This window comes from Mustela lutreola, chromosome 1 (assembly GCF_030435805.1).
Source record: "Mustela lutreola isolate mMusLut2 chromosome 1, mMusLut2.pri, whole genome shotgun sequence".
Lineage (NCBI taxonomy): Eukaryota > Metazoa > Chordata > Mammalia > Carnivora > Mustelidae > Mustela > Mustela lutreola.
Window position 1 is genome coordinate 139,389,781 of NC_081290.1, and position 25,547 is coordinate 139,415,327.

General features: G+C 38.8%; 1 protein-coding gene across 2 annotated transcripts in view; it reads right to left on the reverse strand.

Annotated features, from left to right (window-relative positions):
- SH3RF1 (SH3 domain containing ring finger 1) overlaps nucleotides 1-25,547 on the reverse strand; it is a 182,483-nt gene that overhangs the window by 42,551 nt on the left and 114,385 nt on the right. For both annotated transcript variants that reach the window (XM_059174999.1, XM_059175004.1), the window contains exons 3-4: nucleotides 23,898-24,173; nucleotides 23,028-23,123 (exon numbers count right to left, since the gene is read on the reverse strand). In XM_059174999.1, the coding sequence (XP_059030982.1) occupies nucleotides 23,028-23,123; nucleotides 23,898-24,173 (372 nt within the window). The remainder of the gene's footprint in view (nucleotides 1-23,027; nucleotides 23,124-23,897; nucleotides 24,174-25,547) is intronic.

Consider the following 25,547-nt stretch of genomic DNA (forward strand, 5'->3'; position numbering starts at 1 on the left):
CAAAGAAAATAAAAAAGTCAAGACTATTTAATAGAGGGATTAAATAAATTGGGCAGAAACCCAAAGAGACTTTTATTGTAAGTGTAACTTAACCTTCAGTAACAACAGGAAAGCAAGGATCTGATGGCTTTTAATGGAATTTTGATAACATTCACTTATGAATGTTTGTTTGAGTGTAGGCTTTCTGTGACATTTATCTAACCATGACCTTTAAGTTTAGGAGTGCACTCATCACCTGCAAAATAAATTTGTATCCTAATATACCTTCCTCCAAGCATTTGGTAAGGAGTATCTGATGAGACCCAAGTTGCTTCCAAGGTAAAATTCAGTACACTAGAGCTAAAGCAGGGCAAATGATATTTGTTAATCTCTTAAAACTGTAATGTCCATTTCTGGTAAATTCTAATATATAGATGGAGTATTATCAGAAGTATAAAGTATGAGAAAGGAAATACTGACAAAATGCTGATAATAACACAAGGCAGCTTAAGAAATATCAAAATAATCTGTATGCACATGTCGGTGTTTTTGCTAAAGAGAATATAATCTTTTTAAAAGATGGAACTTACATTTTTTAAAAAGAGAAAAAACATTAATGAAAACCAAGTTGAATAGTCACTATTTGATACAAAGCTTTACAGAGGAATCAGTCTAGTTTTTGACCTCCAGAGAACGTAAAAAGTAGGTCTGAGAAATGAGAAACAAGTGATCAAATGAAATAATTACACATAGTGGTCAGATCAGGCTTCTGAAATAGAAAATAATGGTGTGTAACTGCCTTTATACAAACTGGTCAGGAAGACCTTTCTGCTGAGTCTTAGGCTGCACTCCACGATCTACCACACACAAAGGGATGGAGGAAGGGAGGGTAGGGGTCACCTTGACTGGAGCACAGCAGTGAAAAGAGGAGTGTAGGGAAGGATAAGCAGATAGGGCTGGATCATAGAGAAACTTGTCATGGGAAGGCCTCAGTTCGGGTTTTATTCTTAGGGCCAAGGGAAACCTATAAAGAGTAGGCTTGTTACTAGAATAGGAAGGAGCCTATTCTAATTCACAGCCCACTAAAGTGTCCCTGAACGTAACAGGTTTTTGAAGAAAGGCAAATAAACTTTTAAAAACACATTATATGGTGTTGGGAAAATTGGACAGCCACATGCAGAAAAATGAAATTGGACCATTTCCTTACACCACACACGAAAATAGACTCAAAATGGATGAAGGACCTCAATGTGAGAAAGGAATCCATCAAAATCCTTGAGGAGAACACAGGCAGCAACCTCTTTGACCTCAACCACAGCCTCTTCTTCCTAGGAACATTGCCAAAGGCAAGGGAAGCAAGGGCAAAAATGAACTATTGGGATTTCATCAAGATCAAAAGCTTTTGCACCCCAAAGGAAACAGTTAACAAAACCAAAAGACAACTGACAGAATGGGAGAAGATACTTGCAAACGACATATCAGATAAAGGACTAGTGTCCAAAATCTATAAAGAACTTAGCAAATTCAACACCCAAAGAACAAATAATCCAATCAAGAAATAGGCAGAAGACATGAACAGACATTCAGCCATCAAAAGACATTTCTGCAAAGAAGACATCCAGATGGCCAACAGACATATAAAAAAGTGCTCCATATCACTCGGCATCAGGGAAATACAAATCAAAACCACAATGAGATATCACCTCACACCAGTCAGAATGGCTAAAATTAACAAGTCAGGAAATGACAGATGCTGGCTAGGATGCGGAGAAAGGGGGGACCCTCCTACACTGTTGGTGGGAATGCAAGCTGGTGCAACCACTCTGGAAAACAATGTGGAAGTTCCTCAAAAAACTGAAAATAGAACTACTCTATGACCCAGTGATTGTACTACTGGGTATATATCCTAAAGATACAAACATGGTGTTCCGAAGGGGCACATGCACCCGAATGTTTATAGCAGCAATGTCCACAGTAGCCAAACTGTGGAAAGAACCTAGATGTCCATCAACAGATGAACAGATAAAGAAGATGTGGTGTATATCTACAATGGAATACTATGCAGCCATCAAAAGAAATGAAATCTTGCCATTTGCGATGACATAGATGGAAGTAGAGGGTATGATGCTTAGTGAAATAAGTAAATGAGAGAAAGACAACTATCATATGATCTCCCTGATATGAGAAGTGGAGATGCAACGTGGGGGGTTTGAGGGGTAGGAAAAGAAAAAATGAAAGAAGATGGGATCGGGAGGGAGACAAACCATAAAAGACTCAATCTCAAAAAACAGACTGAGGGTTGCTGGGGGAAGGGGGAACGGGAGAGGGTGGTGGGGATATGGACATTGGGGAGGGTATGTGCTATGATGAGTGCTGTGAAATGTGTAAACCTGGCGATTCACAGACCTGTACCCCTGGGGATAAAAATACATTACATGTTTATTAAAAAATTTAAAAATTAAAAAAAAAGAAAAAAGAAAAATAGTATAATGTGTGTATGTATATATATATGTACACATATTATATATGTATAATACATATGTATATATATCCATCAAATTAGAAATATTGTTCCAATTTGCTAACCTGATATGTTTGCTACATATACCTTTTTATTTTTGTGCCAAATTTATCAATCTTTTCCATTATGTCATCTCAATTTACCGTGCTTTATTTATTTTAAAAGATTTTATTTTTTTAAACATTTTATTTATTGATTTTATTTTTTTAGAAAGAGTTGGGGTACACATGTGAGTGAGGGGTAAGGGGGCAGAGGGAGAGAAAGAATCTCGAGCAGGCTCTACAACTAGCATGGAGCCCCATGCGGGGTTTGATCTTACAATCCTGACATCATGACCTGAGCTGAAATCAAGAGTCAAATGTTGAACTGACTGAGCACCCAGGTGCCCCTGAAGATTTCATTTTAAGTAATCTCTGAACCCAATGTGGGGCTCAGATTCACAGTCATGAGATTAAGAGTCGGATGTTCCACGGACTAAGCCAGACAGGTGCCCCTCAATTTACTATGCTTTACAAATTGTATTCCATTATTTTAAGAAAGAAAATCATGCTTTCTTGGTGTTTTTATGGCTCCTTTCCTTCCTTCCTTCCTTTTTTTCTCTTTCTTTTTACATCTCAATCTTCAAACCATGTACACATTTTTGTAAAGAATAAGGTGAGGATAGCACTATGTTTTTTCCACATGGTTCAGGAGCTGTCCCATCCCTGTTATCTAACAGTGCACTTTTTCCTCATTGGTTTGAAATGCACATTCATAAAGCTATGTTTTGAAAGCTACTTTTGTTCTGCTGCATTGTTAGGTCCAGTGTTCCTTCCCCAGAGAGTTAGACTCTTCAAATAATACCAGTGAACCAATGCTACAGGATCTAAATTCATGCCATTTACCTCCTCTTAGCAGAAGCAAAAATATTTTGTGCCTCATGTTATAGTCCCTTGCAAAATGTTTTTACATAATGGCAATGAGGAATTTGTATTTCCATTAGTTTTCTATTCTTCCCTGCACTTAGGTAACAAGATTTTTGTTTCTAGATGATCCAAATAATAAAAGCAAGCTCAGTCTTCATTTATAATAGAAGACTCCCCCACAGAAAAGGAATAATTAGACTGAAGGCATTACTCAGTATTTTTAAATTGATCTGAAATCCTCCCTCAGCCAACGGCTCCTTTTAGGGCTCTGTAAATATTTGTTAAAAGAATAACAATGTCAGTCTCTTAGAACTATCAAGGGAAGAACGGACTTTCTCTAAACCAACTGTTCAACTGAAGTATAATATAAGCTGATAGCTAATTTCAAAATTTTCATAGCCACATTTAAAAAGATAAGAAACAGGTAAAGTTAATTTTAATAATATATCTTATTTAATCCAATTTATCCAAGTTATTATCACTCAACAAGTAATCAACATAAAAAAATTACTGAAATAGGGATGCCTGGGTAGCTCGGTCACTTGAGCCTCTGACTGTTGATTTTGGCTCAGGCCATGATCTCAGGGTCATGGGACAGAGCCCCATGCCCACCTCTGCACTTAGCTCAATCTGCTTGTCCCTTTCCCTCTGTTCCTCCTCACTCACTTGCACATGTGTGTGCTCTCTCAATAAATAAAATAAAAATTTTAAAAATAAATTACTAAAATAGTTACATTTTTTAAAAAAATCCAGTGTGTATTATATACTTAGATCATATCCCAATGTGGATGGGAACATTTCAAGTGCTCAGCAGATACATGTACATAATAGTGCAGCTCCAGACTCTCGGGGTTTCTGAGGGGAGAGGAACTGTTCCCAAGGTGGCTGTCTCTTGAGGCTCATTAAGCACAATGAATTTGCAGACCTGAGAAAGGATGACTGAAACTTCTCCCCTGACCTCCCTTGGCCCATATTCCTGAAATCTTCTGAGCCCTGAAGCAGTCCTCTAGTAACACGTGTTACTCCTTTACGCAGCAAGGCAGTGAGGAACACACACTCAATGCAATCTTCACATTGTCCTACCAAGGGAAAATTATTTTAAAGGAACTGCCCCACTACACTAGATTAGGAAGGTGAGACATCAGTTACTTAGCTCCTGGCTTATTTTCATTATCTTCACCTGTGCTGGTCCCGCCTATTAAAAAATAAATAAATAAACCAGAATTTTCTTTTTCAGGTTTCTGATTCTGAAATATAAAGGACAAAGGGAGTGTTCACTTCACTGAAAGTCTAAAAAGAATTTTAGCTTAGTGAGCTGAATAAAGGATCATTCAAGAAAACCACAGGAAAAGCTGGGAACGTAAAACTGAAAGGTCTGGGTTGGAGTCAGGTCTCTCCTCACTGGCCGAGTAATCTAAGGTTGACCATTTAAATTCTACAGCTTCAGTTTCATTAGCTGTATAAAATGGGGAAGATGAAATCACCCTGCATACCCCAGGTAAAAGTGAGTACAGGTTAAAGTGCTCTGTAACCTATAAAGCTCTATATGAATGTGAGTTACTCTCACAATTCACAGAGGGATTCCAGCTGATCCTTCACTTGCTCTGTTGCCCTGGGCAAGTCACTCCATCTTGTGTGTATCTCTTATGTGCTATACATAACATGAAGTTGGACTTAATGATCTGTAAAGTTTTATTCCTATATAAAGAACTGATACCTTTCCTCAACCCAAAACAAAAATATCCCATTCAAAATACTCAGAGGCAGAGATCTCTTCGTCAAGCTAGAGCCCTCAGATCCACGGTGGCCATAATCAAACCTAATGGAGTTAGGTTTCCTAATGGAGCCTTTCACTCAATTTTTTTTTTTTTAATTGACTATTATAAGCCTGGCATAGTACTGTTTAGGGGAAAGAGGGACACAGACACACACACCCTCTGACTTGTGAGAAAAGAGACCTTGGAAATAACATGATGGATTTCTAATATTAAGAATAGGAGGTACAAAATTCATATGTCAGCAGAGCTAGGGCAGGTGAGGTCAATGAGTGAAGGCCAGACAGAGGCCAAGAGGGAACAGTGGACTCTGAGGTGCACTGGGGAGTGTGGGTCCTCTCTCAAGAGGCAGCCACTTGCTAGTCAGCAGATTTTTTTTTTTTTTTTAGGAAAGCTAGAAATTAAGGCCTATGTAAAATCTCCTGATTTTTCTATCTTAAGAATGAATTAAAACAAACCCACTCTGCAACCAAGGATGAAAGTCCTGTGGGGCCACACTAGTTGGCATTCCCTGACCTAGGGAAGAGAAAGTATAGAAGATAGCAGAGGAAGGAGGAAAGGCAAAAGGCACTCAGCATTTCAGGCTACAGGACCTTGCAGATTCCCAAACCAACCACCCAACAAATCAACCAACCAACCAATACCCCAGAAATGAAAAAGTCAAGTAGTTTCAGGAAGATTAAGAAGGGTGGTTGTGATGGTTAATATCATGGGTAGGGGGAGAAGAAATACTGGTAGATGTCACTGGAAGGATAAAAAACAAATTAGAGCTAAGAAAAGGCAGTTAGTTGGCAGCTGGGAGGGCAGTCTCAGGGACTGAAGTAGCCAAAGGCTAAGTGCACGTGATCAGAAAACAGGCACTGAGCAGGTGTAAGTGATTCTTGTGAGAATTTTGGCAGGGAAAGGAAAGAAAAAAAGGTAGAACCATAACTTGAAGGGAATGCAGTCAAGGAAAATAGTTTTGAGGTGAGCAAAAAGTGGCTCATTTTCCTACATTAAGGGGAAGATGAGGGAAGCAAATGACTAAAATGCAAAACAAAAAATGTGCATGATGTAACCAAGTTCCTGGAGAATGAAAGGCTTGGGAAGAGGAGGCAGAGATTACAAAGGAAAAGAAACACTTCATCCACCAAGATGAAGGGGAGACTATGAGCAGCACATATGCAGAAGAATTTAGAAAAGAGGAAAGCTCTACCCTGAAGGTTAATGCCAAAGGGGCAGTCACACAGGTTATTTCTGAAGCAACAGATCTATGATCTTATCATGAGGCAGAGGAGACAGACAGACCAACAGATATTTTAAAAGTTGGGTTCAGTTCCTTTCTCTGTGCTTATGACTCTAACAATACACTAGGTTTGTGGGTATCTCTATTTGGTATTTGTTCACCAAAAGCACACCACAAATAAGAAACATCTATAAACCAAAAGGATATATTCCAATGACACATTTTCAAGGACCTCATTACCAGATGTAGTAATACTACATCTGGAATATGTATCAGGAGGTTAAGAATATGCAATTGTCATTAAATTCTAAATAAAAATATGACAGTGTCAAATGACACAGTGACAGATATTCCACAGTGACATGTAATCAGTTAATTAACTAGTGATCAAATATTTCTCCTGCCTTTGTACCTAAAGTGTGTGTGTGTGTATACACACAAATGTGTGAAGCGGTGGGAGGTTTTAAGGGGTAGGGAGGAAGGCTAATCACCAAGATGGAACCTTACACAGAAAAATACTGAGAGTATTGACCATCATGACTTTGTACTCTTAAGATCTTCCTTCTCCTCAGCATATAGAGAAATTTTTGCTCCACTCACATGTGAAGCCTAATAGGTACATTGCCACGAAATACTATTTTTAAAGGAATACTGCTTTACAACACTTATAACAAATTTTCCAGGAAAACATTCAATTTCATTTTAGAGAGGCTTGTGGTTTAATAATCAGGATGCTCCTGTTCATGCCACTTATATGCCACATATGCCCACAAATGTGCAGAATAATATAGAAGATTCATTCAATCTTCTTCAGGATACAAGAAAGGACTTAATGCCTGGTTAATTAAAATTAAACTATTTTGCTTCTTAAAGCCTTAGTTACTGCCAAATTTAGGATGTATACAGTAATACAATAAAACTTTAATAAACAATAATAAAATTTAAAGGGCCTTAAAGTACTAATGTTTTAATTAACTTGTGGTTTTTCTTTAAAAAAGGGCTATCTCAGGGGTTCCTGGGTGGCTCAGGTCATGATTCCAAGGTCTTTGGATAGAGCCCCCGCATTGGGCTCCCTGCTTAATAGGAAGCCTGCTTCCTCTCCCACTCCCACTGCTTATGTTCCCTCTCTCACTGTCTTTCTCTGTCAAATAAATAAATAAAATCTTGAAGAAAAAAAAAGAAAAGGCAGCCTCAGATATTTGAAATTGTTGAATAATGAGTCATTTCTGAAAATTAACCTTTTAGGTGTTAGAATTTGAAAAGCTGTCATTATTCTTGATAAGAAATCAAAATGTCCTAAATACTTTTTAAGCAAAGATCCTGTACCAGTATTAGGAAAACTAGTATTACAGGTGCTGTAAGGCTACTGCAGGGCAGAAGGGTGGGGCAGCAATGGATAGCAGAATAGAGACCACAATTCACTTCTCAATTACTGGCTGTGTGTCCCTCAACAAAACATTTACCTAGTTTAAAAGAGGGGGGAAAATTAAATTATGATTTTAACTATGAGAATGTTTATTATGTAGTCAAAAAAACCTGATGATTAGTAGTACTATAATAATGTAGAGAATGGCAAAAGCACATGTGTAGTATCATAAAAGTATAAGGGGGAAAGAATGGAAAGCTATTTATCCAAATTATATGTGATGGGACTAAGGGTTATTTGTTTCCTTTCAACTTTTCCACAATGTGATTATGTTACTGAAATAAAATCATTAAAAATATTCTTTATGTAGGGACGCCTGGGTGGCTCAGTTGGTTAAGCAGCTGCCTTCGGCTCAGGTCATGATCCCAGCGTCCTGGGATCGAGTCCCACATCGGGCTCTTTGCTCAGCGGGGAGCCTGCTTCTCCCTCTGCCTCTGCCTGCCATTCTGTCTGCTTGTGCTCGCTCTCTCCCCCTCTCTCTCTCTGATAAATAAATTTAAAAAAAATTTAAAAAAAAATATTCTTTATGTAAAAAATATATATATATTCTTTATGTAAGATGTGGCTCCCAAGGAACACAGGAAAACATTAAATCATCTACATACATAAATATACTCTTAGCATGCGCCAGATCTGTAACAGTGCAAACTGAGTATCAGAAAAGTTCAACAAGAGGAGGTTGTTCTGTTCTGTTTTATTTCTGCATAGGAGAATTAGAAAAGAAGGACTTCAAGATAAATGACAGTATTCATCTGGACCTTGAAGAAGAGTGAACTTTCTACAGATAGTTGGACAAAGAAATATCCCAGATGAGCTGTAATGGCAGCAATTCGAAGGTATGTTTTCCAGGAATGATTAGTAGATCAACTTAGCTAGGGCTCTGGTATGTCTAGGGGGATATGGCCAGGCTAAGGAATTTGAGAGTTCCACAGGGAATCACTGTGAATGTTAGACACCAGTTGGTCATTATCCTCTGTCTCTGATGAAGGCACTACAGGTGACATGCATTTTTTTTTAAGATTTTATTTATTTATTTGACAGATATCACAAGTAGGCAGAGAGGCAGGCAGAAAGAGAAGGGGAAGCAGGCTCCCTGCTGAGCAGAGAGCCCGATGTGGGGCTTGATCCCAGGACGCTGGGATCATGACCTGAGCCGAAGGCAGAGGTTTTAACCCACTGAGCCACCCAGGTGCCCCAGGTGACATGCATTTTTATGTTCTACTCTGAGCTACTCAGAGTACTAGAAACCGTCCATTTATGCAATGAGAATTCAATAAACATTAACTGATCTTTAGAATCTCAGCTCCCTGAGTATTTTTCCGATAGAAAGCAAACGAGAAACTCAAATTAGAAAGCAGCTACCAGGGGCGCCTGAGTGGCTCAGTGGGTTAAAGCCTCTGCCTTCAGCTCAGGTCATGATCCCAGGGTCCTGGGATTGAGCCCCGAATTGGGCTCTCTGCTCAGCAGGGAGCCTGCTTCCCTCTCTCTCTCTGCCTGCCTCTCTGCCGACTTGTGATCTCTCTCTGTGTGACAAATAAATAAATAAAATCTTAAAAAAAAAAAAAAAAAAAGAAAGTGGCTACTGAATAACAGATGAAGCACAAACTGTCTTAAATAAAGTTCTTTACCTAATTTAAAGGCCTCCTTGTCAGACTGAGTCTAGTCAAGTTGCTTCTAGCCATCTATATTAAGTAGTTCTTCTATATTAAGTAGTTCTTCCTGGAGTCCAAGGGAGACCCTCTTATGCCCTTAGAAATTTAGAAACCAGTGCCCATTTTTTCCTCTATCACTGTAGCAGAACAAAAGGCAACAATTATTTGTATCAAGTTGGTAACATTCAGAAGAACACATGCACTATGAAACAGAACCCACAGTGCTAAACACACACACACACACACACACACACACACACACACTCTCTCCAGTGTGTTCCATTATCAGAATTAAAAATTAAAAAGTGTGAAGGAAACATCAAAACGAAGCAGGTATTGCTAGGAGAGCAATTTAAAATGGAGCCAGGAGGCCATTAAGGAAGCAACGCTTACGCATGTCCCCACCTGAAAGAAAAGATGAACTTTAAAATACAGGTCACTGCCAAACTATAAGCATCCTGGAACACAGGCTGCAACTCTGCTGTTTCAAGAGAAATGAACTTCTTTCTCGTACTTATAAATGGACTTTTTGCTTAGTGATAGCCTTTAGCAATTAATCATGTGAAGATAAGAATAGCTCCAGCTTCTCACCATCGATCATAATTTTTTGACAATTTTTGTGGCTCTCCTGGAAATCCTCACTTTGCCTTTAAAAGCCCTCTTCTTTTCTCCCCATTTCTAAACACGTTTTCAATTCCTGCTCAAATCTGTGTCTCTTGAATTACAATTCTCAAACACCAAATAAAAGCCTCTGGTTTGCTCTTCAGTCTTGCAGCATTACTCATTTAACATAGCATGGTGTCAGAAGTGGGATTCAAAGTGACTGCTGTTGCTAGGCAGTTGTGGATTCATGTAAGGGTCCTGCAAGAGTCCACTGTGTTCTGTTATCTCCTCAGTGTTTTTTGGTTACAGTAGTAGTCCTCTTGGTCCAGAACCTCCCAACTCAGTTGAGGTTCAGTCTCTGTTTGGCTCTCCTGTGTTTCCAGCTTTTGTAGATTTCCTGTTTTGTCTGGTGAGTACACTCTTTGTTAAAATGGGAAAATGGGTAGTTCATTCTCTAAAGAGAAGGCTACTAATCAGTCTCCTTCTGGAAGTCTTGTGCACTTTACATATAAAACTATGGGCTTTTGTCCTGCAAACGTTTGTCATGCTGAGCAGTTATTACTCAGGATAACTTACAATTGAAGTGGCCCACTGGAGCTCTTCTGAAATTCCTAAATTGGGTTATCTGTGCAGCCAATTGAAAGAGGTTGTAAGACAAAACAGCTTAAGTGGGAAGCTTATTTTCATTGATATTTCAAGGCCTTTAAATGCACAAGTACTTCCAAAATTGCTTCCCTGCAGAATGCTAACTTGAAATTAATCAAGGTTAATCTGAGCTGTCTTAGAGACACACTAAACTGCAGAAGTCCTTCAAAGGCTCATCTGTTGTCTTTGCTTGTACTCCCTCTGCTCCTCCTCCTGCCTGCCCACCACCTCTTTATCCTTCACTAGCTGAACGTGACTCAGATCCTGAGCCACTAGCCTTTGCCACTCCCTTTAAGGTTAAATCTAATGAAGGTGGTTCAGGGACCCCCCTCGTGACCTCTACTCCTTAGACAAAACAAGAACTCTGAGCTATTACTAAAGAGTTCCTGGATCCTAAATAGAATCCTGTAAGTTTTGTGAAGGAATTTAACCTAGAGATCCAAACTTATCAACAAGGTTACTTCAATCTTTACCAACTGATTCCCATGCTCATTGGTGAAGGCAGAGCTAAAGAATGGATGGACAAAGTAAATTAGCAAAATCCTTTTGAGAATTTCAGTAAGTGGAGAGCAACTGACCAATCAAATGTTCTCAAACTAGCAAAAAAAAACCCCATGAAACTTTATTGTAAGATTCCTAAACCTTTTCCTAAAACTATTGATTGGAAAAAGATCTAACAGTGTACTCAAAACCTGATGAAGATGTTTATGATTAATCTCCCTGAAAGAATCTAAAAACTACATTCTTATCTAGATTCAACTAAATATGAAATATCCACCCTTTTTAACTCAACCTTCCTGAACAGGTTCAATAAATAACTAAGTAAGCACACTTGTTTAACCTAAGCAGCTTAACCGAACCACTATGGATCCTCACAGGCTAGTCAACCTGCCTGAACAATTAGCCAATTAATCCAAAGAAAAAATAAGAAAAAAGCCATCTAAGTTTTAAGTACCCAGATTCAAGCCACCCAAATAATGAGCTTACAAACACAACCATACTTACCTTCCAAATCTACCAGGCAAACCATCCCTTAAAGGGGTTTGCCACTACTGAGCCCAGACACTCGGAAAAGTTTTGTTTACCATGGAAGAGGCTCCTACAAGACCAATAGCCTCTGAAACCATAATTCCTCCCAGGGATTCCAACCTAAATACTCCCAAAACAAAGAAGCTTTAAGGATCAAAAGGAGATTTTCCACATGTTTTTTACTAACTCCTGGGGAAAACAGACTTGACCACTACGAATGAGGTAACTAAAGCTCTAACAGACACTGGAGCTACACTCAGTCCTCAACCCCACCAGCTTCATCTTTCCCCTTTCTCAGAGTACTGAAACTATATAAATGCTGGGTGCTTCTAATCAATCCATGACTGTTTCCAAATTCCTCCCTATCACCTTGCAACATGGGCCCATTCAAGGAACTCATCAATTCCTTTTAGTTCCCTCTGCCCCTATTCACCTACTAGAACAGATTTCCTGAGGCATACAAAGCTCACATTTCTTTTTCTCAAGAGGGTTTTTACTTCTTCAACCCCCAACTGACAATCCTCAAGCAGCCTTGTCCAGAGCTATCCTAGTTTCCTTAGGCAGTGTAACTGAGCCAAATCCCTTCTTAGAGTCCTTCTACCTGAATTATGGTTAAAAATGCAACTGGTATTGACTGCATGCATTGTTTACTACCAATAAAAAATAAATTTATGACAATAAGCCCCTACCTAATGTTAACCAATTAAATGCAGAGGCTATTCAAGGAATTTAAGCCCATTACTGAAGAATATGTTAAGCAGTCTCATTGTTTATCATACAAGTCCTTGAAACATTCCTATCCCATCCACGGAAAGGGATTTAGGTTCATACAGGATCTGAGAACACTAAGCAACACAGTTATACCTCCACACCCATTGTGCCTAATCCTCCTACCTTGCTCTAAGCTATACCACCAGAAAGTAAATTCTTTATGGTAATATATTTCTGTAATGCCCTTTTCAGTATTCCTATCAATTCTAGAAGCCAGTTCCTATTTGCTTCCATTTGGGAAGACAACAGTACACTTGGACAATGACTCCAATACTTTGGAAACAAAGAGGTTTTCTGACCTCCTCTGGCCAAATTTAAAAAAAAAAAAGCACTTATGTTTGAAACCTTTTTAGAAGCCATTCAATTACTTAAATCTCTAGCCTATAAAAACTCCTACACACTCTATGGCAAATACAGAAGAAAGTAAGAGAAAGCATTTGGCTGATGCAGCTGCCCAGAAAGCAGCCCTCAATTCACCCCAATATAATCAGGACATCCTTAACCTTGGCTGAGGCCTTAATCAATATGATGGGCCATCTTCTTTCTAACAGCACACTTGGCTATCCAACAAAATGAGAAAAAAGTGTGTTGAACAGGATGCAAATTTAAACAAAAAGCAGGGTACCTGAGTGGTTCAGTTCAGTCAGTTAAGTGTCTATCTTTGGACCAGGTCATGATCCCAGGGTCCTGGGAAGCAGGGAGCCCGTTTTTCCCTCTCCCCGCTGTATGTGCTCTCTCTTGCTTTCTCTCTCTCAAATAAATAAATAAAATCTTTTAAAGAAATGAAATAAACAACAACAAAAAAACAATCCATTTGGATCTAACCAGTTCCCCTGTACTAACAATAAATATACCCATGACTTAATTGATCAGAACACTGACAAAATGATCCTATGGGGAAAACAGTACTACTAGAAGTCATATCTCAAAGCCACTTCCCAAGTATACCAAAAATGTAAAATTCGTCCAAAACACAAACCTAGAAAGCCCATTCATTCCTCTGTTGGACATTTTCTCTTATCCTTTGTTTTATGGCAAATAGACCTCATCCAGTTGCTGCCTTCTCAGGGACACAAATTTGTACTGGTAATCATCTGTATGCTTTCTCATTGGGTAGAAGTATTTCCATGCCACAGAGCCACAGCCTCATCAGTAGGCAAAATACTATTAGAAAATAAAGTATTTTTGCTGTGGAATTCTCTCAGAGCTTCATGGCAGAGGTTTCCATTTCACTGATCAGGTAATTCAATTTGGAAAATCTGGCTCAACCTACACTTTTATTGTGAACTTACCATCCTCAGTCCTCAGGACTGATGGAATGTACCAATAAGATTATTAAAAAAAATCAATGGACAAAGTCCACAGAATCCTTTAAAATGCCTTGGCCCAGAGTTCTGCCCTTGGTACCACTCAATGTTAGGTCGACACCTACAGGAAAAAGCAGGTTGTCATCCTATGAAATGATCACTGGCAGACTTATGAGGCTAGATTATGGAATGTACGAACCACTTTTGTTAAAAGAAGACCTTTTAATCTACTGCAAGGAACTCCCTCAAAATTAAAGTATACCTCATTGAACAATCTTTTCACAGCATGCTCCTGGGAGACAAAGACATACATTACTATGACCTCCAACTTGGTGATTATGTTTATTGGAAACATCATTTCCACGAAGATACCTTATAGCTCCAACAGTTAGGATCATACTGAATTATTAGCCAATCCTTGTGCTGCTAAACTCAAGAGTATGGATTCATTTTAAAAGGGCGTTAATCCTGAAGGGTCATCCCAAGCCTTTGGGGACCTCAAATTAAAAGTCTCCAGAGAGTGTAAGACCACCTTGAAGTCCACTCAGGCAGATTAGAAGCAAATGACACCCGATGTAGACTGCTTTTCAAGAATCTGGACCAGGCCTATATATTAAACTCTTCAGGGGCACATGGGTGGCTCAGTTAGTTAAGCATCTGCCTTCAGGTCAGGTTATGATCCCAGAGTCCTGGAATCGAGCCCCACATCCGGCTCCCTGCTCAGTGCGAAACCTGATTTTCCCTCTCCCTCTGCTGCTCCCCCATTTGTGTTCTCTCATTCTGTCAAATAAATAAATGAAATCCTTTTTTAAAAAGTAAAAAATAATAAAATAAAAATAATAAACTCTTTAGCCAATGAATATTAATGAAATATTGGGTATCCTACTCCCTTTTACAGCAATAATTGCACTTTTGCTTAATTTCTTCTTATTACTCCTGGTTTCAATTGTTTAACTCTGTTTAAAGAGTTCTGATTTTACTATACCCAAAGATGATTCCCCTCATCCTACTCATTTTGTCCTCAGCCCACAGGGAAACTAGGCATAAAAGTACCCTTATTTGGTTATCCCACACTATGGACAAAGCAGGAAGCTTATCTGATTTCTGGATATGTCATCATCAGCCCCTTACCAACCATGGTAAAACAGCTGATCCCTTTGTTACACCTGTCAATATTTTTCCATCCCTTCTGAATTACTCCATAAATCAAATAACCCCTTCAAGCTCCACGTACTGTGTCAGAATAGTTTTGCTGCCAGGCAAAACAAATCCTCCATGCTTTGAGGTTCCTCCTAACTGAAGAAGTAGTTACAATATCCATGAGCTCTCCTCTATCAATAGTTTCACTCAAAAATACATATACTCCTAGTATAACTTGTCCTGCTCCTCTATTTAATGCCTTCTCCCAACTAGAAATGAGATCTACAGGCTGGGCAAACAAGCCACTCAATGCCTGAAGAAATAATTACATTAACCTACATATAGATCCCTAGTTTGATCATATGCTCTCTTCCATACTGGCAAACAAATCCATAAATAACCAGACACTTGCAGGTGTACTTTGTGTACCCTCAGGACACATATTTGTCTGTGCATATAAAAATAAACCACAGACATTCGATTGTTTAGATAGTTAGAGACTCCCTGGACAATGTCTCCTGGGTAATTTAACAACTCCACTCACAATTCTTGAATTAATAACTCAAGGTTCCCAGAAACCAGGAAGACAAAAGAGAGTCCTTAGTATAACTGAGGATTACCCCAATGACAATCCCTCTGTAAATGAGGACAACAGGTGTGGTCACTGCCAAGGCTATGACCTCCCTGGAAGGGTCAACCCTTCAAAACAACCCAGTTTGGTGGACTTTTTAGCTCCTGGCTGGGGTAGGAACTGCATGGAACAAACCCATGATATGACACCTATCCAAAACTACAAAAAGAATGGCCAGGTCAAATGCTAGAACCATTAGGACTCAAAAGAAATCTTTAGATTTTCCTTTCTGGGTGGTCCTTGACAGCCATGTAGCTTTAGACTACTTATTGGATGCCCAAGAAGGAGTCTGTGCTATTACAAATACTTCCTGTTGCACCTGGATTTATACATCCCACCAGGTGGAATTAGAGACAACTAAGCTTTTCAAACTCCCCAAATCCCTAAAAGGAACTCATTCCCCTGGAATAACAAGCTGGGTTAACCTTAGATTTCCATATTTATTCAGCTGGCTTCCAACGGGGATGGGGACCATCCTAAGAAAGGGACTACAAATAATATTACTCATTGTTTTATTAATCTGTTCATCCTTAGTTTTAGTGCAACTATTAATTCTCTGCCTTTCTCAATGTTGTACCATGATTCAGGAAACTGAAATTATTGCTCAACAGCTTCTAATGGAAGGCCAAGCCTAATCACTTAGACTTCTTGATACTCCTGTCATAAATCTGATAAGCTGCTTAAATGAGGACAATGCCTAAACCTTGTCTCCTGAAAACCTCCCTGTTGTGCGAGTGGGGTCATAAGCTCTCCCCAAACATACCAATCACCCTACCTCTACTTTCCTTCCTCTGTGGGACATGACTTCCTAAGAATGAGCCTTCCTAGAGCTGAGGATGCCTACACTAATGTAGGATGACCTACTAGCTGGCCATCACATCGTTCCAAGGAAAGATCTCAATCAAAGGGGAGAAATGTGAAAGAAGCATCAAAATGGAGTCAGGCTTGCTAGGAGAGCTATTTAAAATGGAGCCAGGAGGACACTAAGGAAGCAAGGCTTATTGCATGTCCCCACCTGAAAGAAAAGGTAAGCTTTAAAATATAGGTCACTGCCAAACCACAATCATCCTGGGGCACCAGCTGCAACTCTTCCATTTCAAGAGAAATGAACTTTTTTCTTTTACTTACAAATGGACTTTTTGCTTAGTGACAGCCCTTAACAACCAATCATGTACAGGTAAGAATAACTTCTACCTGTCAGTACCAATCATAACTTCTGACAAACAATTTATGTGGCTTTACTGGAAATCCCCTCTTGTGTTTAAAAGCCCTCCTCTTTTCTCCCCACTTCGGAAAACATTTTCAATTCCTGCTCAAATCTGAGTCTCTTGAATTACAGTTCTCAGACCCCAAATAAGAGCCTCTGGTTTGCCCTTCAGTCTTGCTGCATTTCTCAATTAACAAAAGTATGCTGCTAAGCAACAGAATAATTCTCCCTTATTGAATAGTATCTCTAAATTTCATTTATAAAAATTAATTTACTTCAGAATTGAAGGAAGAAGTGTGGTAAGCAACATAGCTACTCTTCCTCTCTGACTTTCCAACAACTTCTCCAAGTTTCTTTTATAGAAATTAATTTACTTCAGAATTAAGGGGGAAATTTGGATGTGGAGCAATATAGTTATTCTAACTTCCCCGAATTTCCCTACATTTCTTTTATTAAAAATGATTTCAGGGGTGCCTGAGTGGCTCAGTCAGTTAAGCATCTGCCCTCAGCTCAGGTCATGATCTCAAGGTCCTGGGAATGAGCACTGCATTGGACTCCCTGCTGAGCCCTTCCTGCTTCTCCCTTCCCCTCTGCGTGCCACTCCCCCTGCTTGTTCTTACCCTCTCTCTCTCTGTCAAATAAATAAATAAAATCTTTTTTAAAACAAGATTTCAATTAATAGAACATTTTACTTTGCAATTTTAAAGGAAAAGAATACACTGAAAAATAACAGATGATAAAATATCTTCTTATATTGTTCAATCAACTCTGATTATTAAATCAAGGTTAATAATCATGAACCACGATTTCGGGGGCACCTAAGCGGCTCAGTCTGTTAAGCGTCTGACTCTTGATTTTGGTTCAGGTCATGATCAAGCCTGGGGAGATCAAGCCCCAGGCTGGGAGACTGAAGATTTTCTCTTTCCATCTCGCTTTGCCCCTCTCCCCACCCACTCTCTCTCCCTTCTCTATCTCTTTCTAAGAAAAACAACTATTATTTTGGTCTTCTCTTATTATTCTCTAGAGCAAAGGCTTTACGTTAAGAAAGAAAGTTATTGCTATTCTGAACTCCTTCAAGGGTCAGTCACCTTGGCAACTTTCAACTATGTACCTAAACCTCTACTTCGTACTTCCTGGAGCACAGATGATAGCTCCCAATTCCCTGACTCTGTAGAGGAGAAAGCTAGCACCCCTACCCTTAAGGCCACTTGTGCTCTCTGAGACCCGCACATACGATTTTTCCCTGTTAGGGCTGATAACAATTCTCTTCCCTAGCCACAGAAACATCTCCCAAGATTTGCCTGTGGGTTGCTCCTGAAAGTTGAAAACAGAAAACAACACCTCATCAAAATGTATACTTTAAATATGTGCAGTTTAATGTATATCACTTATAACTCAACAATGTTATTTTAAAGAATGAGGATCCCTGACAATAAGGTCACCCATCTCTGCTCAAAGAAGCCAAAGGAATAGTCCTTAGCGGGGAAAATTCATCTCAGAAAGTATGAGGGAGTCATCTGTACATTAGAGATAAATAATCAATAAGGGCTTCAAGATCTAATCCATAGAATATTGTTACCATTATTTGGTCTAGAAAAATTCTAAAGTAAGCACAACCAAATACTCACCCAACCTCAACAATTAAAAAAGAAAAAGAAAAAAATCTCACTAAGGTCACACAACAGACCTTTTAGTCTTTGAGAAACGGAGCTTCCTGAAATAACACTAAGATAAATCAGTGATGAACTAGATGCCTAGGTAGTGAATGATGGGAGTATTAGCTGAAAAATGTAAAAGTTGTCAAAATCTAAAAAATCTAAAAAAATCTAAGGTTTTGCCTTAGAACCTTTCTCTCTGAAGGTTGTTAGGTTGCTCATTCATTCATAGAACTAATATTTAGTGAGAGCATACAATGGGCAGGAGCTATACAAGAATCTCAAGGGACCAAGGTAAACCAGAAAGAAGATAAAGTGCTACCCTTAGTAGCTCACTTTCTAATGGGGGCTGGGAAATAGTAACCACATCAACCAGTAGCCTCTTCAACTCTAAAGAGTTGAAGAGGATATAAAATGCTCTAAGGGAATAATAACAATGGTAATGATAATCACAGCTATCACTTACCCAGCTCTGACTAGGCATTAGAGCACTGCTTATAAGTACTGTTGGAATTAACCCATCCTATGGAGTGGTTCTATTGTATGAATGAAGACAAAGGACCAAAGGCACTTAGACACTTAGTGGTAGAGCAAAGACTTGAATCCCACCCATCTGGGATTCCAGAGTCCAAGTTTTTCCTCACATCACACTACAGGTGTGTACGATAAAGCAACTGCAAGAGGAGGAACTACTTTAGATAAAGGGGTGAGGAAAAGTCTGTCAGAAGAAGTGACAGAGATCTAAAAAATGAGAAATATAGCCCTTCTTTCTGGCAGAAACTAAAGAGTAGGCATAGCTGTTTATTGGGCCATACCTACTTCATGCCATCTGCACATAAGGAATGCTTATCTGTATACTATATCTATAGCAGAGGAGCAGGTTGCTAAATAATTTTTTCGTTGCTGTTTAAAAAAACTGGGCAAGTGATATTTCAAATGAATGACTAAGATCCAAAATAAAATGATAAACTTAATAAAAACTTACAGAGTTCACCAGAATCTACAATACACAATGGTTGAGAAACCTCCCAAATCCCATATTTAGCATTTACCTCATTCAAACTTTTTTGCTTGCTAAGAATCTTGTCACACTTGTTCATACAACCGCTAAACTTGAATGAGTCAGCTCTGAATTAATGACATTGTTAAAGTCTTCTACCCTATTTTGCAGAAGAGTGGTAATTTTGAACAAATAAAGAAGCAAGCTACTGATTTCTTTTTTATACTGCATTCAGTCCTTGACAAATACACCCTTTTACACATATCCTGGCATGGTGTCTTCAAGAATTCTCCAGATTCCCCTAAGAGACCCCTACCCCTTTCAGCTTTCCAGCTTGCTCAACTCTAGATAGATCCTGTCTAAGCAGAATAGAATCCACAATCTCTATGGCTCAACCCCATCTTAGGAGCTTAAACAAAGGCTCCAAGGGAAGAATTCAAAGCCATTTATACAGCCATTCTTTGCCCTACTTACTCTCCTCAGCTACAGGCTCCCGCTCTATTCAAACCATGAAGAATTTTTTACTTTAATAAAGGGTCATTTGTTTGTGGTTATACCACACCACAGTTCTACTCCCTTATTCTAATACAGGTACAGATTGTACTACACACTTATGGGGTATTGAGGGAGAAGAGAAAGAGAAAGAAGACAAGAAAGGAGGGCAAACTATTCTAGCAGCAGTTCTATTTCTCAGTATCTCAATCCTCCCATTCAATTTTCTTTACCCATCCCTACTGCTCAGCTCCTTTCAATTTACCCCACCCCCTAATTCCACAGCTGAGCCTCTGACCCCATGATTCTACTCCAGGTCCACAATCCTATCCCGAAGCCCACCCTGTGCAGAGTTTCTGCCACAACCAAGTTTCTTGAGCATTTCCATTAGCAGAGCCAACCAGCAGGATTTGAGGGGGAGTTCCAGCTTCTGCTGACAGGCCCATGGAGATCAAAGATGTCAGTCTGAGACTCAGAATTCAATTCTGAACTCATTTCTTTCATTATACGTACTCATGAGATTCTTTTATTTGATCATTACTATACTCTGCCATATTCTGGATTACAGTCTAATCTGAGCTCCAAACCACTACACATAAAACATAGCAGTGCCAGACCCTTCAAAATATGTTATACATTTGATCCTCTCAGAACACCTGGGGACGGGGGAAAGTTAACAGTTTTTGGAGCATTATGAAAAAAGCAAAAGCACCCAACAATCACGGAGACTTAAATGCCTATTTATAAGAAAAAGAAAATGTTTTACAATTTTATACTCTTCCCAGTATAAAAACATAGCCTGTTTTTATACTGGGAAGAGTCTGGACCCTAAGTATTTTACAGAGCAAGAGAAAGACCATTTCAGGAAAAAGGCTCAGTTTTTGATTTCTTATAGTTGGCTTTACCCCATCTAAGACTGCCTTATAAGACAGTCTATGCTTTATTTAAATAGTTGAATTTTGATAGGTTGCTATTGAAATCTGCCCCCCACAATCCCCTGAGGGCTTAACCAGGTGTTACTAATCCCCAGATGCTCTGCTCCTAGCAGAAACTTCAATCTGATGGCCTGACATCAAAGAAATGTTCATGATCTCTTAGAGATAGATGATTTGTTTATCTCGTCTCAACTGAAATTCTGGTTCCAATGAGAAAAACACTCATTTGAAAGAAAGGAAGCAGAAGAATGAAAATAACTTCCACTTGGGCAGAAATTTTTCTTCCTAACTTAAGTTAGAATAAATAATCCCAATGACCTGAGTGAATCAAAATGACTCTGGATTGGCCAGGGGTGGATCTTTCATGCCTATCTGCACAATTCTACACCTGCTCAACAACAAAAGTAGAGCAATCCTTTTTCATGCATCACAAACCAAGTATTGGCATGTAATATTGATAATACCTAACAAGTAAAGACAAGCTTTCATTACTAATCTTTGTGCTTACCCATGCTTTTCAGTGTAACTATTCATACACTTGGAAATGCTTGTAATTTTCCATGACCCACAGGTAGAATATATAAATAATATACAGAAAGGATTGCCCAAGAGTTAAGAATCTTTTTTCTGTTGTTTACTTTCAAAGGAGAAAAAAATGTTTCAATAAACAGGAACATACGGGTAAAACTCAAGGACATGGTTTGAATTATTTTTCCATGGGTATACGGTAGTCAAACTGATTTTTAATGAAAGTTTTCGAAATTATACCAGAACAAATGGCTCAGATAAAAAGATGGAAAAATAAGTAATGATGGTTTCTCCTTTTTACATGCTTAAGATACATGCTTTGATCTAAAAATGACAATTACTTTTAATTCCCCCAAATAACCTGTTCTCTCTTACTTTTTGGCTCTTGCACATGTCAGTCTTCCTGCATGGATAGTCTCCTTGCCATAAAAATGTTACTTCTTCCATTTCTCTTAGTTAACGCTTATTTATCCATCACACAGATATACACTAAGAACTCACTTCTTCCAGACTTCTGTGACCTTAGCTAACTTTGTATGGTTGTTTGCACTGTGTCTCATCCTTTAAAAACACCTTCAACTTATTTTCAGCAAGAGATTCTTATGACTTAAGGACATGAATGTTTATGACATATGATGTAATGCAGGCCTATTATAAATTGTAACATCCTATTTAATTTTTAATTTGTGTTATTCTTTAAAATAAAAGAACCATGTCATACCTACTCTCTATAAAGACTTTCACTGAGTCAGGCTGGCCATAACCTTTCTAAGTAAAGCTGATTAAGTTGGGGGGGGCACCTGAGGTGTTGCTGGGTAACACAGGGGAATAGTCATTCCCTTACGTCATGTTTATTAGAGGCCTACTCTGCAAATCACCATTCTAGTTCTGATGATGTGGCAGATAAGGAAAGAAATAAGTAAACAGTCATACACTCACCTCCCACCTTACTCAGAAGTTTATCAACCTTCTGATCCCAAAGCTGGCAAATGGAATAGAACACCTGGAAACAATATAGGTACTGATAGGAAGAATACAGTAATATTTAACAAGACATAGGAATGCTTTTAGCAGGGGGACACAGTGAAGACTTTCAAACATTTCAGAGTCTTCAGTAACTGTAGGCAGGATGGAGCAATTCTTCCTAATCCATCCAGTGATCTGGAACAGGGTATTCCTAGTGCTTTGTGTTGTGAAGACAATTTCTTCTATTCCACCTTCTCTCCCTCCTCCTCCTTCTTCTGTAGGCTAGGCTTTTGTCTTTCTTTTTTTTACTCCAGTTTTATTGTGATATAATTGACATATAACATTGGATTCATTTAAGGTGTACAACCTAATGATTTGCTGTGTGTATACATTGCAAAATGATTGTGAGGCCTTCTTTTTTCTTAATTTTTAAAAATTTTTTCAATTAAAAAAAATGTTTTTGTTTTTTAAAATGGGCTCCACGTCCAATGACACTGAGATTAAAAGTCACATGCTCTACTGACTGAGCCAACCAGGTGCCTCTGGGAGGACTTCTTAATACCCGAAATGCACAAGTAAGATTTGTTTACTAAGTTGAGTACTAACAGGATTGAATTTTCTGCAGATTAACTTACCTCAACATATGAAATCGGAAATATTCCTATTTTGTCTGCCAGCATTCCTTCGGCCCAGTTTTCATCCACTCTACGGATCACAGTCAGAACATCATCCTGAAGAAACAGCAAAATTAGTCTATTTGATCCCACATTAAGCTCGTCATTTAATTTTCCTTTTCAATAAAGGGGCTCAAGTTTTAAGAGTACATGAATTAAAATGCCATAACATATCTTTAGTACACAAATCCAGCACTGTCACTATCGATCAAGAGCATTGGAAAACTACGAACTCTTTCTATACAAGGGTTGGCTGCTTATTACAGCTTCAAATGCCACCCATCCCAAGCTCTTGAACTTCTGTTTTAGATCCATTCTCAGACTCTTCTCATTCTCTCTGATAATATACCAAATGGCCATTTAAATGCATATCCTACTGCTTTTCTTTATAAAAAACACCACTGTGTTTATCCATACTTAAAATTCTAAAGCATTTTTATCAATTCAGTAGATACACTACTGTGTGCTTTCAGTAGAGAAATTTTAAAGGAAATACTGATGTTTCATTGTGTTATTCATAATTCAGTAAATTAAAATCCCTAAGTGGCACACACACACCCTGTAAAGTGGCTTAGAATTAAATTTAGGCTCTAAATATGAAAATGATACCACACAGAACATCAACCAAAATTATCTTTCATATAAGAACAAACAGCCTATGCACAAAATTACTTTTTGTGACTTTAAGAAAATTGCTTCCAGGTATTTTTAAAAGCACGGTGAAATACTAAAGCTATTTTATCATTTCACAAAAGGAAATACAAGTCATATTCCTGCATATTCAGGTCCAGAGGAAGAGCTGGTGAACAGAAAATCTCATTCTAAATTTACCTTTGCAAATGGAAGGCAATCTTTGTCTGCTTCCTTGTCTTTCACTTCAAAGTCATAAAGTGCTTTGCACTGAGGTGGGGGCTGAGGTAACGGTTTGATAATCTGCACAAAATTTGTGGGGAAAAAGCCATGGATCCCGTTGACTTCCCCATGGTACCAATTTTCATCCACTTGTCGCCGTAAAATGATGATGTCACCTTTGCTGAATTTAAGGTCTCCAGGCTCTTTCCCTTCGTAGTTGTATAACGCTTTGGCACAAGGTAACTGAGGTATACCCTTAAGGAAAGAGATGAGTTTTAATTAAAGGATGATCAAAAACGTCTGGAAATTTAACTGTATTATTATTTTTAGACAAAGTCAACTCAACATAGCATGCAGGTCTGGAGTTTAGTGGGTGGGAAAATGAAACAGGAAGAAGTCACACATGATCCAAGCTTTCAAGGATACACAAGAGATATCCAGGCAAAGCTGAAGTGGAAGAACAAAAGAGAAGAGTGAGGCATTCGAATTAGAGGGGACAGCACCAGCAAAGATACGGAGCATGCTGTGCAAAGGGACTGGAGTTTTATAGAGAACACGATGTTCCTGGAGAGGAATTATGGAATATAAAGTGTAGGAAAAGTAGGCAGAAGGTAACTCATGGAGGGTCTTGAATAACATGTTGAAGAGGCTCAACTGCTGTGTCTGTTCAGCAATGACAAGCATTCACAGGTTTGAAATACAGATGGCCCAGGTAAGAATCATGTGTCAGGCATTAGAGTGGGAAACGGATGAAGGGGAGAGGCAGACAGCTCTGTGCAAAAAGCACAGGCATAAACTACCTGAAAAAAAATTTTTTTACAGCCTAATCTTTCTAATGAAGCAGAGTAATAGAACGCATTACTCATTGTACTGCCATCTCCCTGGGCTCCTCCGTCTCCCCACTACCCGCCAAAAATGGATCGAAGTTTTATACTCTTGAGGCAACAGAACTTCATAATATAGTTTTAAAAAATTACTTTGGTTTCTAGTCAGAGATTTACAGTCTGGACTATTCGTAAGCCAAACTTTTTTTGCTAAATATTTTTGTTTGGCTTAAGAGGAATAGCCAATTCTTGGCTCTCAAAATGCTATTGGCAGTCATCTGGTGTTGGCTTGATTCATGTGATGTTGCGTCTGCTTAATGAGAGCTGTTCTAGAGGCCAATAACCTGAGGAGGCAGGAGCTGAGCCTTCCAGAAGTTCTGAAACCCTCATGTGCCCTCTGACTTTTGGACCCTGCCTTAAGATCTTGCCTAGGAAGGCATAACTCCAGTTATCCAGCCATGACCTAATCTTGTAAACAATTCTGCTGTGCCCTTTGTGCGCTAGCAGAAGGGAAATGCCCTCAGGAACTCTGGTGCCTCACAATCCTGTGAACTTTGGTCATCTTCCCTTTAGTATCCAACTCTGTGAAAGGATTCTAATTTTTGTCTGCTCTCATGGAGATGCCTCACTGCATGCTCTACTACATATTTCTTAAAGTCTGGTTATCATAATATAACAGTATTTCCCAAGATAGTTTTGAGGAAGTAACAGAAAACAAACACAGAAATGAATATCACTATGAAAGAGGGCAAGAATCATTGAGCCAGAGACAGAGAACTGACCAAGTACTATAATAAGCTAACTC